Here is a 19,892-nt window from a genome sequence, read left to right on the forward strand (position 1 = left end):
TATTTTATTTTGTAGATTTTCTTGCAATGCAGTAGCGAAATACCTATAAAGGATTTTTTTGGAGATATATACTTAGTGTTTTAGTTTTAGTGTAGTTTTTGCACACGTAGAGAAAAACCAAAGAAATAGTATACAGACTGGATCAAGGTCGATTCTAGTAAAAATTCAAAACATTTTTATATGACATACTCTATTTATGGTTGGTATGATACCTGTTATACCTTCGAGTTTCGATGGTAAAAAATAAAAAGCTTATTTAAAGTTTCTTTTTGCGATCTGCCCTGTACACTGTATAATATTTTTTTTCTTCCTCTACAATGTGTGAAAACTATATTAATTACCCTACTGTAATTACCATTAATATTTTAAATGCATTATTTAATATTAGAACACTTAATAAGCTCATGAATAGGATCTTCGCTTTTTAGTTAACTCGGATATTTTAACATTTCTGAAAACATTATTTTCTAATTAGTAAAATGTAACAAATCGTTACATTTTTTGCTGAAACTGGTCGTTCATCTGGACCCACCTAGGTACGCAAAGACAGTTTCCGAAACGCTTAAAAAGTATCACCGGTAGCCTCTAATTGACAAGAATGACATACGAAATGTCATTTAAGGTCACCCCCACTATCTTACGTACGATAAACATAAGAAAAACGATAACGTTACGCATGCGCAGAAGTTATAAATTTGTCTCTATCTTTTTCTCTCCGAAACTGGTTCATTTTATTTGACATTTGATTATGACATTGTAAGTGATGTAAGTTGGTATCAGCAACAAAAGAAATAGCAAAAGTTGATTGCTTCTCACTTATATTTGTATTATACTAAACACTAAATTAAGCTTACTTGGGACAAATCAAATCGAAAGCTAAGAACAAAATATTTTATAAACAAAGGAACAATTCGTACGTCAAGCGACAATGACGTAGAGGTGACGTTAACAGCAAGCGGGTCGCGTCGAGAAAATCATTATGCCTATACAATTAATTTATTTCTATTCCCAAAATATGTAGACTGTAGTTCTATGTCCACGGAATATACCCTGTATAAAATAGGGTACACCAGGGGTACACTCAATATCTATGCTAGTCTGGTTTAGCGTTGAGTAAATAAATGTTAATAATATTTAAAATTCGTTAAAACCATCAGATCTCGAATAAAAATAAACAAATTATTGTAATTATTCAGTAATAATGTTATAGGTACGCTACTGAAACAACTAAATAAAGTTTATAAAATTGAAATATTCTAATTTTATTTTTAAATATGATTTTATTATTTGACAGGTTTAATTATTGTTTAAAAAAAATGTTACCTATATAGAGTATGTACTATGTACAGGGTGGTCGAAATTAGTCTGTTTTAACAGAGAAAACACATTTCCTGATTAGATAGAGCAAAACCGATATAGATGTCATGGGCTCGATTTCTGAGTTACGTTTAATGGCATAAACCGCTTGTTGATATTTTCACTGCCAACAGAGATACGGGGTCTTTTTGAATTTTTTACCATTTTGAAAATTGCCCATAACTTTTTTATTTCGCAGAATAATAAAATTCTGTAAAAACGTTCTTAAGGCCCTTTTTTAAGTACAATCCAGTGGCGTACTCAGTTTTTTTCTATGCTTTTTCTTTTTGTCAGAAATAATAAAAAATATAATTTTTTAAATGGAAATCATAGTTGGCTATGAACTTAAAAAATGCTGGCGTTTAACCCTTTCCAACGATATAAAGTTATGGGTATCTATTTCTAAGAATAAGGGAAATATGAGGGTTTCTATCTTTATATCAAAGCGGGCTTTGATTTTGAGTTGACCTATTTGCTTAATTATTTTTTATCACAATTTAATATTCTATATTATTATTTATCTGCATAATTAAAGACTTTTTAAAAGGTAAATTAACATTCTATTATTAGTAGTAATAGTAATTATTAGTATTAGTAATTGCAACTGAAATCGATACAATAAACAAAGAACAAAACTAAAAAAACGTATTTTTTGAGTGACGAATATAGTTTTCTAAAAAAATCAAAGATGTTCAAATTGAGCACCTCCTTGTTGAATACACAATAAACATCTTTTGCGCACAGAGTTACAACGATTTATTAAGCGAACTGGTTAAATAACTCCAAAAGCTTGCCTAGTAGCCTTCTGCAATTCTTCTCTTGTCCTAATGGTTCTTCCCTTATATATAAGGTCTTTTAATTTCCCCTATAAAAAAGTCGAAAGGAGTAAAATCACAGAACCTAGGACGCCAAGATATGGGCCCCTGTTCCTACCCAATTCTCTCTAAATTCTCCATTTAATAGTTCAGTGGTAACCCTAGCGTTTTAATTGTAATTGGTAATACTAATATAGAATGTTGATTTATCTTTTCAAAAGTTTTTAATTATGCAGGTAAATAATAATATAGAATATTAAATTGTGATAAAAAATAATTAGGCAACTAGGTCAACACAAAATCAAGGCCCGCTTCGATACAAAGATAAAAAGTCTAATATTTCTCTAATTCTTAAAAATAAATACACATAACTTTATATCGTTGGAAAGGGTTAAACGCCAGCATTTTTCTAAGTTCATAACCAACCATGGTTTCCATTTAAAAAATTATATTTTTCATTATTTCTCACAAAAAGAGCATGTATAGAAAAAAAACTGACTACGCCACTGGATTGTGCTTAAAAAAGTGCCTTAAGAGCGTTTTTACAGAATTTTATTATTCCGCAAAATACAAAAGTTATGGGCAATTTTCCAAATGGCAAAAAAAATCAAAAAGACCCCGTATCTCAGTTGTTTACGACATTAAATGTGTCTCAGAAATCGAGCCCATGACATCTATGTCGCTTTTGCTCTATCTAGTCAGGAAATAGGTTTTCTCTGTTAAAACAGACCAATTTCGACCACCCTGTACATTTCTTTAGAAGTGTTTATCTTTTAGTGGAAATGTATTCAAATGAAGAGGTATTTGATGATGAAATTGCTGAAGATGTGTGCTCCAGGCTGACACAAACTACACCCATGGATCTTCTGAGAGGTATGTATCGTTTTCTTCTCTATTAAGCCAGTCCCATCCGATGTGGCAAACATCTTCTAACGTTGGACACATTATACATTTGCCATATCGCATATCTCATCGTGTAGGAGTAGGAGACACACTTGTGAATTGCAATAATGTCGAAGCCTATGCCAAATGATGCGTCCAACGTTGGTCCCAACTCCTAACGTTGGAACCAACGTTGTAAGCATCGCGTAGGACCGGCTTTATACACACCAATAAATAAAGAATACAAGGATCAAAACACCAGGAACAAAATTGTCACCACCGTGGTTAGCAGTTGTCACCAAACACCAAAGCTATTTTACCAGTACCGTACCGTGCCAAAGAGTTGACATAAAAAATGCAGAATTAAATAAAAACTATAATTTTAATTGTATCTGGACGGTAATGAAATTTTAATAGTTTAATTATTATTTTAGAAGACATCCATAAAAATGTAAGCACTAGTTGATTGAAATATATACTAATAATATTTTTATTGATTAATTTATTTATTAAATTATATTTTATCCATAGTATATGCCTATTTAATTTTTTCACTATGTAATGGGCACTTTGTTTACTCACTTGTTTTGTCGAACTGTGTGAATCCATTTTTGCTTTCGATGAAATCGGTGTGTGATAAAGCTGAGAAGTGCAATCTTGTTCCGGGAGAGTTGTATTGAGTGTTGCGACCGAGAAAAATCAAAGATTTTTTCCTTGGTTTAAGTAAGAACAATCTTCGGATTGTCACGGGGTTTCTAACAAGATTGTCCCCTCAACAAACATTTGAGTTGATTGAAGCTGAGAAACAGCGGCGAATACAGATTGTGTGGGGAAAAACCAGAACATCTTATCACTGAATACGCCGACACAGGCGCCGAGACGACAACCGTTCGTACCATAAACATTGGTACGGCTGATGTCGAAGATGGAGAGCTGGTCTCTGTGGAGCCGTCTCAGATACTGGCTTTTGTCAAAGCCCTGAGACTGTATGATGAGTTATAGCTCAAGAAAGGGGAACACACAATAGATCTGTAAGGTAGCGTTGATTAACCCCCTCCTAAACATTCTCATTCTACATTGAGTGTTGCACCCAACAACCACACAATTATACTCTCCTTTTCGTGTTGCCGACATTTTTTCGGCAATTTTATTATCATTTGAAATTGTCATAAATAACATAACGCGTCATCCAGTTTGGGTTCTTTTTCGTTTAATTTTTACTACCCGAAATACCCGTTACATCATATGTACAAAATTCGTACCTGAGAATTTTATAGTTTTAATCGGTTTTAATATCTACACTAGTAAAAACTAAAATACGTAAATATATGATAAACCCATATATTATTCAATATTATTTCAACGCCATTACCATCAGCATTAACCGTGAATGCGTGAAATACAGAGCCGGCAAGTTCTGATTTCTGCCGTACCGAGCGCTGCTGTCGAAATTTTAAAAATCAACTGAAATGTACCTATAAAATAACATTTGCAGTTATTACGCACGACACTGTCTAACGCCGAGGAGGCGTTCACCGGCAAAGAATTGATGACGCTCCTGCCTTTTTAAAGGGTAACACCATAATATTAACTAAATTGATAATATATTAACTAATATTTGATATGTATATGGGTAACACGCATATTCTCCAGCAATGAACTGAATACTATACGTACCTGTACCATGCCTGCACCCATCCTGTACCTATACGTAATCCTGGAACGGACCCGAGCGTTGCCGAAAACCGGCTTTTGTGTGTCATGGGCAATGACAAAGACAGAGTTATTAAGACGGTAACCTATCTCACTCCTATCCATTGTGATACATTTTGTCGGTGTACACCTGGGACCATCCTGAGACAATAATTTACCTTTTTATTAGTTTTAAAACGGCTTTTTATCGATTTCTGGTGGAAGCAAGATTCGTTTTAACGGTTATTGGTTGTTTTTTGTGTGTTTCGTCGCGTGTGGTATTTTAAAAGTGTGTGAAAAACTTAAAAATTGTGTTTTGTTAAGGTGTTTTTACACAGACAAGACGACAAATAAAGACCATAAACAATAATGGTGATCTCGTGTGTTGCTTATGGTTGCAATAATGAGCAGGATAGGCGAAAAATTCCGTTTCATACGTAAGTTAAAAATATAGGAATATAATATTTTGTATTATATTGTTTATTTTTAACCGTCATATAAGCTTTTTGGAACATTTATAACGTCTTAACGACCTTAACGTAGTGCTGTTTTTTGCAGTTTTCCTTTTAAACGACCTGAAATATTAAAGCTTTGGATTCAGGCTCTTCGTAGAGAAAAGTGGACACCATCTAAAACTAGCCGGCTCTGTGGGGAACATTTTCTTCCAACTGACTACATTGATCAGCCAGGACTGGCTGTTAAAAGATTAAAGCCTGATGCTGTACCAAGTGTGTTTTCTTTTCCAAAACACCTGTTATCAAAAGCCAATGTTCCTCGTAGAAAAATAATAAAATAGGTTGGTAAATGGTATAATGTTATTCTGTGGTGATGGATTATAACATAATTTTCAGATTCCTACTACAAGCGTTCACACTGAAAGTGAATTAATGGATATTGATTTACCTTTAGCTTACACATCAACTACTCCAGAAATTACTCTAAAATTCAGCGTCTGCATTGGTAAAATACTCAAGTTTTGTTAAAATTGTTAAATAAAACTCTTATCTAATTCTTATCTTCCTATATTTTATCAATAAAAGAGGTGGGTTTCTCAAATTATCAAAAGAAAATCGCAAATATTCACAAAAGTCTTAATATTTTCCTTAAATCCCATTTAGGTCAATAAGATAGATACCCGTCACAACGACGGGTTGCCTATGTTTTGCGCTTTGCCTCACTTTTATCGATTGGCGGGTCCTTTGCAGTTAGTATCCTTGTTTATATATTCTTAATACAATTTCAGCACTAAACATTTTTTTATATATTTTACATGTAAAAAAATGTATACAGTATTGTGATCAAATATGTAAAATAATAATTATTTTACCTGCACTTTATCATTTTCATAGAATTTTTCATGTTTTTTTTTTATAGTTTACAATTATTGTAAACTATCAAAAAAAAACATTCATTTCATAGCCATCGCTGCCGTCGTTTTTTTTCGATGTCATTTTATATAGTTTTATGTCATTTTATATGTAGAATTATATGGGGAATGTCATCGATCGTCATTTCCAAACAAACAGGACGCCGTTTTTTTTTCGATCATACGGTATACTATATGTATACACACGTTTAAAACATATACATATATTTACATTATTTTTTATTTAATTATACATTATACACACGTTAATAAATAAACAATTCTCTTGATGATCAGTCCACTGTGACTGTTAAATAAATTTTGCATTATCGACTTCGATATTCTAATATTATAAAGGTGAGATTATGAAATACAAAATTGTATATGCATTACTCAAAAATGAACGATATATTAGTTTATGTTTTAATAAATATTTTGTATCGTCTCGGTACAAGCTAATTTCTGATGCTACGCCATTGGAGAATTTCGACTGGTGACAAGTGGCCTCACTTTCAGCTGCTGTGTTACCTGTCCCCTCCATTGGTCCCCTCTCTTTCCTTGTCTAAGGTCGTCGTCATGTCGTCGCGTCCGTGTGAAAATTCGACGCGCCACGCCGCTCCCCGCCTGCCTTGTAAATTCTTGCCAGTTTACATCCGTTACTCGACGTGTACGCAGTACACCGGGCTCCAAGTTTATTTGAGTTTTGTTTTCAGTCCGACGCATAGGTTGAGCTAAAATATAGTGTTTTATTTGATTTGTTCGAATTGTGAAGAAAATGTCTGCTAGAAATATTTGTGCAGTGGATGGTTGTGAAAGTCGAATGACGGACAATATATCGTTCTTTAGGTGCCCAAAAGATGAAAGAAGGTATGTGTTATATATAGTAATAAGCCTTGGTGCTGGCTGAATGCCGTAAGTGCAAGTGGCCATATCTGGATTGGATCGGGAATTGGATGTTTCTAGAGTCATAGATCTTTTCTATAGAAGGTGAAAACAAGTAATTAAAGTTAAATGCAAACATCTAAAAAGCAAAACTTGCTGTAATTTAAGAAATACTTATGCAAATATTTCCGATGTAAACGATTCCATAATTATTAATAATACTTTTCCTGGGTCCCCTGACGAAAGTTGCGCATCGAAAACAAAAAAATAAAAATACCGACGAAAAAGTCCAGTTTCAATAAGTAGTTTTCAATAATAAAATTTGTGGATTATCGCGTATTTTTTAAAATATTTAATAAAAAAGTTTGTACTATTTGACGTTGCGGATGAATTTTGACCACAGATGTGTGAGGTTCAAGTTAACGTCTCCTTTCTGCTGCAATGGCTAAACTGGACGGGACCTATTTTGTTTACGCGGAATCCGAACCGCGGTCCTCGGCCATATCATGGGCAATGGCCTACCGACTTAGGAAGTGTCTAAATTAACTCTTACTCACGAGATATCCGATCTCATCCGGCCTCGAACCGGCGTGAATGAGCAGTGTGTATCAATAGATTTTATACTTTTCCCTTGGACAACAGCACGATGCAAAGTTTCGAACCGGTCACCCGTCCACCAACTAGCATCGCCTTACGTCGCTTAACTTCGGTGTTCTAATGGGAACCGGTGTTTCGACGTAGTTGGGCCGTTGCCCTTTGACCACAGAACCATAGATAAATGAAACAAGTTTAGATTGGAAAGTGTCCATAAGGACAATGTAAACACTATTTGGCGCTATTCTTGCAACGGTCGCAACCCAAAACTTTTGAAAATTTCGGAGCGGTTCGACTTTTTCCGGAATTATATCGCCAAATATTGTTTATTCAAATTTATTATTATTTTCGTTTAATTTTATAAATAAAATACAGTGTGTTGTATACAAGAAACTTGGCTTCGGTGAACTATCCTGACATACGATTTTTCTTAGAAAATGAAGTTTATGTTACCTTAAAATGAACTTCTTGGATTCTTTGACTGAAATCTGATGCGGAAAAACACGTTTCACATAAAAAATATTCTTAAAATGTTGTTATTTGATTTTTATAGCAAATTCCAGGGGCGCTATTCTGTAAAATCGTCGGTATCGGTAAGTTACGACAGCTCTCGATACGTATTTGTATATAGTAAAAATGTGTTAATTGTTGCCATAGTTACCGATCGGTCCTATGGCAGATATCGCAAATTTATACCGACGAAAATCGGTATCTCTACCGTGCCCTTGTCAACTTCACGGTAGAGATACCGAGAGTCGTCGGTACAAATTTGAGATATCTGTCATAGGGCCGATCGGTAACTATGACATCAACAATCAACACGACGCTCATTGGCCGTACGTACCGATAGCTGTCGGTAACTTGCCGATACCGACGATTGTACAGAATAGCGCCCCAGGGGCGCTATTCTGTACACGGCATCGATAATCGTCGGTATCGGTAAGTTACGACAGCTCTCGATACGTATTTGTATATAGTAAAAATGTGTTAATTGTTGTTGTCATAGTTACCGATCGGCCCTATGGCAGATATCGCAAATTTGTACCGACGAGGATCGGTATCTCTACCGTGCCCTTGTTAACCTCACGGTAGAGATACCGAGAGTCGTCGGTACAAATTTGCTATATGTCCTATTAATGACAGCTAATACTATGACAACAACAATCAACACGACGCTCATTGGCCCTACGTACCGATAGCTGTCGGTAACTTACCGATACCGACGATTGTACAGAATAGCGCCCCAGGACAAATTCCATAACCGATAATGAAAGAGTCTCGGACTTGTTTATATCCGTTTCTATGTTTACGCTGACAGTAGTGAAGGTCGAATTTTGACAAATATTGCGAATTGATACATGGTTGTCAGATCAGCTAGTAAATTATCCGGAATTTCATGCATCTTTTTTGTTTAGGGAAAAAAATGACGGCATAGGTTTTAATTTTTTTTTAATAGGAATTAGATTACTTTAGTTTGTCAAATTGGCTAAACTACCGTGCCGGCGAGACAATTGCAATAGTTATAGCTCTAGCAATGAAAACAGGCTGTAAGCTGGAAGCCACCAAAACAAAGAAAACACGCTGTAAGCGTTTGGTCGGGTTGGTTTGGGTTGATTTGGCTGTTTTTTTTTTCTTTTTATCTGTTTGATTGATATTTTGGTTTAAAAAAGAGCTTCTGTTGTTTTTTTTTAGTTTTCCCATTCACACATTACCAACGTATTTTTATTATTAAAAATGGCTATTTTTCAAAATAAAAAGGGTGCTTTTCGCACCACACCGGTGGAGAGTCTTTATGCCTTATCTGGATATTCTTCCTTGTATCATAGGAGAATTCTCCATACTCTTAATTATGGAATATCCATTAAGTCAAAGCCTTTTTTGATTGACTATGGCAAGTTCTTCGACTTACAAGACAGTGAAATGTATACAGTTCATCTAAAATACTAACGCCCCATTAATATAAGATACCACCTATTTTCCTCCCAACAAAACATTTCTAATATCTCTGTATCCACTTTTTCCGACACACTGTCCCCTCCATGGAAGGATCCTATTTCAGTTAATATGGAACTTTGTAAATTAAAAAAATCTAAAACATCCAGATATCTTTACAAAACTAGTCTAATACAAATCTTAGACGAAAAATATCGTGATTATATTTGTTTTTACACAGATGGTTGTAAATCTGACAAAGGTGTTGCCTGTGCTTTTTACAGCCCGGTTGCTAATAAAAAAATCAGATTACCTAATTTCTCTGGCATTTTAACAGCCGAACTCACAGCTATTTATCAGGCTCTTATCCAAATTCAGAGCATGCCACCGATTGAAGCATTAATACTATCTGATTCACTTAGTTCCCTCAACAGTATTGCTTCTTTAAACCCCAAAAACTCTCTAACCTGCAGCATTCGAGATCTAGTATATAAACTTACTGAAAGAAACTACAATGTTAACTTTATGTGGATTCCTGGACACTCTGACATTGCTGGTAACGACCGAGCAGACAAACTGGCTAACGAGGCAACGCTCTTACATAATATTGAAGGAACTTGTCGATTTCAGAATCCGTTGTCGATTTCAGAAATTTGCACAAAAAAGTGTTCTTCAGTATACTTCAAAAAGAATGGGACATCCTCGAGGGAACTAATAAACTTAGATCACATATGCCACTTCTTCATCTGTATCAAAATATATATTCTCTTGAACGCGGATCTTTTTGTAAAGTTGTTAGAAGCCTCACAGGACACTCATATCTTACAAAATCATATATTATCGTAAATGAACCCCCTCCGAAATGCACCTTATGCAATAATTTAATGTCAATGAGACACATTCTTTTTGAATGCTTACCTGTTGCCTCCCATAGGTCGAGATTCTTTAATGCTGTTACCTATGAGAATATTTTCGCGCCTTTTAACATTTCAAAGATTAATAAAGTTATGGAATTCTTAGAAAGCATCAACATAACGAAAAAACTTTAATTTCTAATAATTTAAAATGGCCTCATGTTGACTAAAGCTTGTTACTGAGCGCTAAAAAACCCTCGTTGTTGACGCGCTCTATAAACCAATACCTCTCTCTCTCTCTCTCAAAATAAAAATAAAAAACAGAAAAAGAAAATTCAGTGGAATTGGCAACATTGCTTTTCCTTTTGTCAGTGTCTTGTTAAATCAAGTGTTAAAATTCTCCATAACGTCAAATATGTGTCAAAAACTACGAAAATTAAATTAAAATATTTTAAAATTCCGTGCATAATCTCCATTTACTTTTGTTTAAAACTACTACTAAAAATGGTTACTTTTTGATAAAAAAAAGAAAAATGCAAAATCGTGTGTCAGGATAGTTCACCGGACCATGGGCGAAGTTAGGGGGGTCCTGTGGGTGCTAACCCCCCCAATTCCTGAATTAGCCCCCCCAGACCAAACTAGCCTACACAACAAATAATTGAACATTATCGGTACTCAGACAAAACCAAAAACAAAAAATACTTTTCTTATTTGATCTGTAAAAATTGTATAATTTTTAGTTTCGACTCAGTAGCGAATGCGAAATTGAAGAGAAATTGGCAACCAGGTGTAACGGGAATTATGCCGATAAAGGGAGCGACAAACAGGGTTGCCACCTTTTGTATTTAAAAATCGGACAGCACTGGTGAAACATTTTTTCTTAAATGTAAAATTTTATGTACCTAACCAAACCAAACCAAATACTTATCATTCTGGAGGAGTTTTTGCAGAGCGGAAATCGAAAACTTGTTCTTCAATAGACTGTTTAATTTTTTTTGCGTTTGGATCATAATATACCTACCGATTTGAAGAATTGCCTGTTTTCTTTTAGTTTTAATTTAATAATCACATTACAATAAACTTATTATAAAAATAAAAAGTAATTTAGTTATTTATACAACAAGAAACAGCATACAATATACAGACAAGAAAATTATATTTTAATTATATTATTATCTATTTATTTTACCCTAGAACAGGTATTGGGAGTCCAAATACCTTTTTAATAAAGTTTTTATACTCTTGAGAAAATGTAGCCTAATTGGGGCGTGGCACCCCAAAAATTCAAAAATCAAAGTTGTAGTCATTTCCGGTGACAGAGGAAGTGACCGAAAACAATTGAATACGACGAACTATCAAAAAATACATGAATTCCGCTCATAAAATACATTATTATTAACTTCTAAGGGTGTTATTATGAAAATTCCACACCTGTAATTTTTAACCAATCAAAACGTGTTTTTTACAAATCACCATGGCAACGGATAAATTTTAGTGAAAAATTTTTCCTTGTGGGCACCTAACAGGGAATTATAATGGAATTTTTTTGACGTTTTAATGACAGATTATCTTTTTGAGAGTCTGATTTTTATTTGTTTACATGATAATTTTGATACATTTCAATTACAAAGCTGAAATGAAAGTTTGTAAACTGCTTCCATACGCTTGACTTCGATTTCCTAGTATTGGCGGGTGTCAACTGCTTAATCTCCTGGCGAATATTTTCTTTGCTTTCATGACAGAAGCGAAACATTTTTTTAAGCCGTGCCGCTTGACAGCTTCAAAACTGAAATAGTTTTTAGGTTTGGGTCATGTTTGGTTGTCACTTAGTTGTCATAGTAACTAAATAATCAATTCAACCAAAAATCGAAAAATACATTTTAATTATTTGATTTTCAAACACAATTTGGTGTGGAATTTTCTTACCGAATACCACACGAGGACAAATTAAATCCGGACATTTTTTTCCGGTCTCGTCTTCGACTGCAAAATATTCATGAGCTCGAAAAAATTTCCGGATATAATTTGGCCTCTAGTGGTATTACCAGAGGTATTACTAGTGAAAATTTTAAAAATATAGACATATTTAGCATGGGCAGTTTTCGTCATGGTAACCCTTTTCCTATTTATATTTACAACTCCATTTTCCAAAGAATTAGGATAGATCTACTAGATATATTAGGTATACTTATCTAATATTAATTTATATTCCATAATATGGTATAAGTCTCTAAGAGTCATTAGATTAGGGTTTTAAGGTGACTAGGGGCATCTATATGATATAATCTAAGGTATAAGTAGAGTCTGCTAAGGAAAATAACTTGTAGGTGTGGAGCCTGGAGAAGCGCCTTAGGATTTACAGGATCTCACAGATATGCGAATTATACACTAGAACAATATCATAACCGTATTAGAATTTGCGGTTTCCATTTTGATGAAGATAGTTTTGCAAATTCTTCGAGAAGCCGTATATATTCATATGCTATTCCATCAATCGGGTTACCAACTAAAAAAGGTAATTAACTTAAAATCAGATTACTTATATGGTTGAATATTGAAAACGCCATATGTTATTAAAATTAAAATCAAGAGATACACAATGGATAAAAACTTTCTTCGAGTGACTAATAATATGTTTTATATATTTTAGATGATGAACAATGGTTTGATGTCGGTCGAAAACTTAGTAATCAAAGTGTTGATGCCTCGGTTCAGACCGAGGTTCAGATCGAATACGTTATTACGAAGGGTAAGATAAAAATTATATAGTTCATATCAAATAAACTTTTAGTCACGTGATTAAGCTTGACCGGCACAGCGTTGCCCACTTTTACATATTTTCTTATAATCAAAATATTTTAGGAAAGAAAAATAAATTAATTATAAATACATAAACTGTTATTATTTACATTAACAAAGCTCACCTTCTTAACAGCACTTAAGGGACATAAAGGGCCATTACTACCGCTTTCTCGTTCAAAATATTCTAATAAAGTTTGCGATGAGTATTTACGGCTATTAAACCACTTCACGCTAAAAGAGATTCTAAAAAGAACAATATTCAAGTGCAAGGCCTGCTAGTAAAAATGTTTAAGCTTTAGTAGCGAGTGACTTTATCACAAAATGTATTAATCGTGTGAGCAATAAAGCTCCACAAAGTTCTAAGCGAGGAATTGATTGCGTTTTGAGCGGCGCTACCTTGATTTAGCAGCGAGCAGAATTGTACTTATTCTGTTTTGCGATACAATTCGGGCATAGACACACGCTGCATACGCATGTTGGGATCCATCACAAAATCCACATAAATCAACATATTCGTACGTTTCCGAAAAAATACAGCGAGGTATTCGTAGGGCGGGTATTTCTGATAACTGAGAATTATAATCGTTCCATCCTTTTAAAATATGAGCTGGTGGAACGTCATCCCAATCTAAGTTTAAAGCCCATAACTTTTGTATTAATAATTTTGAAAAAAGCGTTACCGGAGTTAGAAAACCCAGCGGATCATATACACGGGCGATGTCTGACAAAATATTTCTTTTTGTACAGAGTCTCTCTGACGGAGTGACAACATAAGAAAAATTATCTTCGTTTGGATTCCACTGTTATCCTAAAATTTTTAATGTAGGAATCGGCTCCGAATCAAAAGATACACACTTAGTATGTAAAAGATCTGAATCGATATGTGTTATCACAACACAATTCATTTAAACCAAAAACTCGTAATACAAAACTAGAGTGTCAAGACGAACGACACTGTCAGGAAATAAATAAAAAAATATGGCAACTTATCATTTTTTACACTAGAGCTACTACCTGAATTCCCAGCGGGACATTGAAATTCCAGTTAGTCAGCAATAGTTGGCAACAATGAATTTAAAATTCGCGCCCTCGATTACGTAACTAAAAGTTTAATTGGTATCGAATATACTTTTATAACCGTCGTTTGGAGTGAAATTGATCTCCGGGGGTGAGACTGATCACTAATAGGTTGCATTTTTATTAATTCAAATGTAGCGCGCGAATCGTCGCCGTCGCGTCGATTCGTTTAATAGCTTTGTTCGGGTTCTTGTTATTACCGATTCTGAACCGTCCTAGAACTCTGCAGCGCATGCGCAAATGAAATAATGTCTTCATATTTCCTTCTGCGCATACGCATCACAGTTCTAGGACGGTTCAGAATCGGTAATAAGAGAAACCCGAATTAAGCTAATGTTAAACCGTCAAGTGATTTTAGTAGAAACATGACCGAAGGGAATGTGTACAGGTCACGTTGTTAAATCGCTGTTGTTTGTCTAAAAAATACATTCAAATTGTTTAACTCTGTTTTTGCTTTCATTTACAACTTCTAGAACTTTGATTGGTAAGTCAAATTGTGATATAGTAACGAACACACTGATCACATGGCGCTATTTGTTAGTGTTTCTGCACGTAATATTCCGAAATTTAGTTATTTTCGATAGTGAATTATGAGGTTATACTTTAATTTGTTCGAAGGGGTCAGATTAATCGCTTAGTACGGGCGAGATTGATCATCAAATGATCAATCTCACCCCGTGAACAATCTCACCCTGCGTGTCAATTGTGGTAAAACAAGAAGGAGCTGTTGGTATTTCTTTCTTGTTTTTGATGCAGATAATAAATATTTAGTTTGAAAGCCTCATCTTGTATTTTTTTACATCGCAGCAATAAGGATTTTTCATTGATCATTCTCACCCGCACAAACAATTTCGCCCCAAATACTAAAGAATCCTATAAAATTTAAACCATGACTTTAAAATAGACAGGGGTTAGATTAATCAGTTTCTATGTAGGTATACGCTTATTCAATGCATTAAATAAAACGTGATCAATCACACCCCACACGTAGTATGAGATTGTTCAGGACATTTTGTTCGTTCCAGGCCTTCAATATATTTTTTTCAAATTTTCTGATTATTTGGTGTTGTTCATCACTTAGATCTACCGAAAAAACTTATTTACAAAAATAAAATTTTACACAAATACCAAATCTCGACTAAACACTTTTTCTTATGATCAATTTCACCCCAAACGACGGACCTACATTTCTTTTGTAATCTGTTGAAAGATTGCTATCATCTATCATTGCTCATAATTTCATTATGCGCCATCCGTCTTGGTAAGGTAAAATAAAAGCTGAAAAAATAGCGCCGCAGGCGAAATAAAAGTCTCTAATTTTTAGGTGAGCTTCATAAAAATATATTTTATAAGTTTTATGTATTAACTTTGTTATATAATTAACATGAATAAATTAGTATTGCTTTTATAAGACACCTAAAATTGTTATTCAATAGAACTAGTACCACAGATTAGGTATCCTATAAGTATACAGATAAAACTCTTGTCCCTAATTCGTGGTACAAAAATTGTTTTTTATGACGATGTGCAAACGAGTCAAATTTCCTGTGCACAAAAATAAACTCGCATAAAATAACAATAAACAGCGTAATAGAGAGATATCGCTAAACCGAATAGCGTGCATGGACGTTAATAAGGCCAGGTGTTATTTCCTTTACGTGAGGTGGTATTAACTCAAGAATGGTAAACTAATGAGCTAAACTAAGAGCTAACTATGCTAAACTAAGAGCTCATTAAAACCGGTCCAGTCGTTCTTGAGTTATAATTAGTGGAACCACAGATTAGGTATACTATATGTATACAGATAAAAATCTTATCCCTAATTCGTGGTACGAAAATTGTTTTTTATGACGATGTGCAAACGAGTAAAATTTCCTGTGCGCAAAAATAAACTTGCGTAAAATTACATTAAACAGCGTAATAGAAAGATATCGCTAAACCGAATAGCGTACATGGACGTTAATAAGGCCAGGTGTTATTTCCTTTACGTGAGGTGGCATTAACTCTCTTCATTTATTTATAGTTATCGGATCGGAAAGAATTCTGATCGCGTCGCGTCCGCTATTTAAACTTAACCTAACTTTGAATTTAAAACTTTGAAATTGTTTTGTTTACTAGGTATTTTAAAACTAAAGGGCTAAAGTGCTTATTTCCAGTGCTTTATTGTTCAACGTCTGCCAATGGGTTTCGGATAACAAGAAACAAATTCTCTTAGGAGGGCTAAGTCGTCATCTGCTGTAAACCTAAGACTCTTTATAGGTTCTTTAGTATTGGAAGAGGTGGAATCCATATTTTGGGCCATATTTATTTAATTAAAACTAATTCCAGCTACTTAAATATCAAATTACCTAATAAAACTAAAGCAATAATTCAAAACAATTCAAACATAACCTAAAATAAAAGATCTCGCCGGCCGGCTCCGGTTGTCAAATACCCGCACATGCCCATTTAAGCAATTTTTAAACGTTATCAGAGGTTATTTAGAAAGAGCGCTTGGTGTAATTGATCCGCACATTACGTCAGGCGGTAACGTTATTAGCGGGTGTTGCTTCGACTCGCGCATATCGTAACCATGATAAGGTACGCGTAAATACTGGATGACGCTATTCGGTTTTCCGATATATCTCTAATAACTGTGCCGGTCAGGCGCTGTGCACAATTTTAGAGGCCATTAGTGGGCGTGTTATGTGCGCAAACTAGTAACCTAACTAGTGCCCGATTTCGAAAATTGGAACCACGAAAAACAATAAAGAAAAAACAAACATTATAATCTGTATAATCTGTGCTAGTACTTTATTTTTATTTTTCTACTTTCTGTATTAAAATTTCTTAATATTTTTAGTTGATCACTGGTATACGGTCAGCGCAGCGTTCTGACTGATAAAATAGCATTTCCGTTGCACCCGGTCAACGTACACATTTTTTTTTGTTACCTCAAAGGGATATTTTCAATTTTTTAAATTTTATCATTACATATGCCTCTATGAATACAAAGGAACAAGACATGAAAATATTAGTTATTGTTCTATAATTTAACTTCTGAACTCTCTTAGTACCAAAACTAACTAAAAACAAAGCAGAACCTATGACTAAGAAAAATCAAAGATTTTCCTTGATTTAAGTAAGAACGATCTTCGGATTGTTACGGGGTTAACAGGACACTGTCTCCTCAATGAACACCTCAGTAAATTGAAGCTAAGAAACAACGGCTAATGCACATTCTGTGGGGAAAATGTGGAAACACCAGAAACCAGAACACCTCATCACTGATAGCGCCGAGACAACCATTTGTGCTATAAACTTTGCTACGACTAATGTCGGAGATGGAGAACTAATCTCTGTAAAACCGTCTCAGATACTGGCTTTTGTCAAAACCCTAAGTCTGTACGATGAGTTATAATTCAAGAACATTATATAGAGAACAAGGGGATAACAGGGGATACAATAGATCTGTGAGGACGCGGTGATTAACACTTGTGTATAGCCCTAGAAGGCAACTATTAAGCCCGACCAATCACGTTAGAGTTTTTGACAAACACAAATGAATTAACACACTTCAAATAACCACGCTAACCAACCTGATTGGTCAAGCTTAATAGTTGACTGCTAGGGCTAGACACTTCTGTGATTAACTTCTCCCTCCCATACATTCTACATTCCACAAATAACAAAGCATTCCACGACTAAATCCGGTGTTTAACCATAGTACATTTTTGTTATTTTTAATATAAAATTCAATTGAAGTGATTAAAAAGTACTCCCTCAATAGAAAAAGAAATACAACAAAGTTACAATTAAGGAATAAATAATAAACCAAATTCAATACAAATTTCACTGGTTTGAAATAACGCGTAGAAAATTGTGACGTCACCTATTCGTATTTGACTGAATAGTTGACAGAGGGCGCGAGATAATATTGTTCCAGCAATGCCGTCTCTAATAGAACAGCCTCGGAGCGAGAATTATGACGTCACGCTAGTTAGAGACTACGGATTAATAAATATGTTGTAGAATACATGGAAAACATAACTATTCCTCAGATTTTTGGCGTGTATTTTAAAAATGATATAGTTTACATAATATACAGTTAATAAATACTACTATATACTACTACTATATATATATATATATATATATATATATATATATATATATATATATATATATATATATATATATATATATATATATATATATATATATATATATATATATATGTAATGTATATATATATATATATATATATATATATATATATATACCTATTTATAGTAATAAATACTTTGGCAAATATGAACCATACAAATGCAGCAAATGTTTTACAATATACAAATAATGAATACGTACAGCTGGTTCCAATAAAATTGAATACGATTTAAAACATATTTTTATTATTTCGGGCAGTATATTCTATGATCTAATTTAATGCCCAAAAACATTCAATATATACTAGTAATGTGTTATTATTTGCATTCACAAAATTTATATGTATATTTTGCAAGTATCAATGTTCGAAAAATTATATTTGCAAATAATACAATATCATCGAAAAAAAGGCGTCCGTGTTGGCTATTAAATAAAGATCGCTGTCATTTTATATGTAATATTATTTAGGGAATGTCATCGATGTTCATTTCCAAGCCAACTAGACGCCGTTTTTTTTTTCGATGATATGGTATAATTCTTACATAAAATGTAAATAACATTAGACCAATTAAAACAAAGAAATATGAATTTCTTATTATTTTTAGTAACACCTTTATCCTTGAAACTTGATTTTGTATTGTACATATATCAAATTTTATTGTTATTTTATTCATATTGTATTCAGCCATCACTTAAATATTTGATATTAATTTGGTATTATAAATAATCAACTATCTATCTATAAAACTATCTATCGAAGCTGAACCAACAACACTTAGGAGTGGAGATGCCACAATATGAATAAAATAAATATAATTGTCCAGTTTTCTTTAATACCAGCCTGGGAGAATATTATTTTTCAATCTATTAAAGATATTTTCAATAGAATTATCTTGATTTATAACTCATACCCACTTTTCTTACTCTTCCGGACACTTTAGGCTGCCTAGTATAATAATCCCTGCAACCAGGAACACAACAAAAATGAGGGATAGCATCAAAAACACATTCCACTTAAGCTTTATTGATGAATTGTTAGAGTCTTAAAAAACATACACAAAAATTATGATAAATATAAAACTTTAACAAAACCTGTAATATTTCGTGTTTTTTTTATGAGAAACAGAGTGACCATATATCTGGTAGTAGTTTATGTCACTTAAACACTAAAATAATTAGTTTTTTGCACTACAATAACAAATAATATCAAAAATTAACCGACAAAATATGAATACAGAATCTAACCGAATATCTAACTATGAACAGCTGATGAAGTAAACAAAATAATATATCTACATACCTTGATGCTTTTACACCAGCAATTTCGGCATTATTAAAGCGATTATCTCGTTTTAATAACTCGTGCACCATAAAAATGTCTACCCTGGGAAGATTGTTAGACGTAGCTTTTACAAACTTCTCCATACTGATAACACTATATCTAGGTCAAACGAACACAAAGAGGAAAGAAAAAAATAACACAATGCAAAATAC

At 33.6% G+C, this 19,892-nt stretch overlaps 1 protein-coding gene across 6 annotated transcripts in view; it reads left to right on the forward strand.

Annotated features, from left to right (window-relative positions):
• The window catches only part of LOC115885660, an 86,565-nt gene that overhangs the window by 4,498 nt on the left and 62,175 nt on the right, over positions 1 to 19,892 (forward strand). For 3 of the 6 annotated variants that reach the window (XM_030904664.1, XM_030904710.1, XM_030904674.1), the window contains exon 3: positions 2,949 to 3,044. In XM_030904664.1, the coding sequence (XP_030760524.1) occupies positions 2,949 to 3,044 (96 nt within the window). Of the gene's footprint in view, positions 1 to 2,948; positions 3,045 to 6,711; positions 6,979 to 12,700; positions 12,889 to 13,023; positions 13,123 to 19,892 lie in introns of those variants that run through there. The other 3 variants (XM_030904679.1, XM_030904724.1, XM_030904751.1) reach the window with 3 other exon arrangements.

The sequence above is a fragment of the Sitophilus oryzae genome, unplaced genomic scaffold (assembly GCF_002938485.1).
Source record: "Sitophilus oryzae breed Bouriz unplaced genomic scaffold, Soryzae_2.0 scaffold_111_pilon_pilon, whole genome shotgun sequence".
NCBI lineage: Eukaryota > Metazoa > Arthropoda > Insecta > Coleoptera > Curculionidae > Sitophilus > Sitophilus oryzae.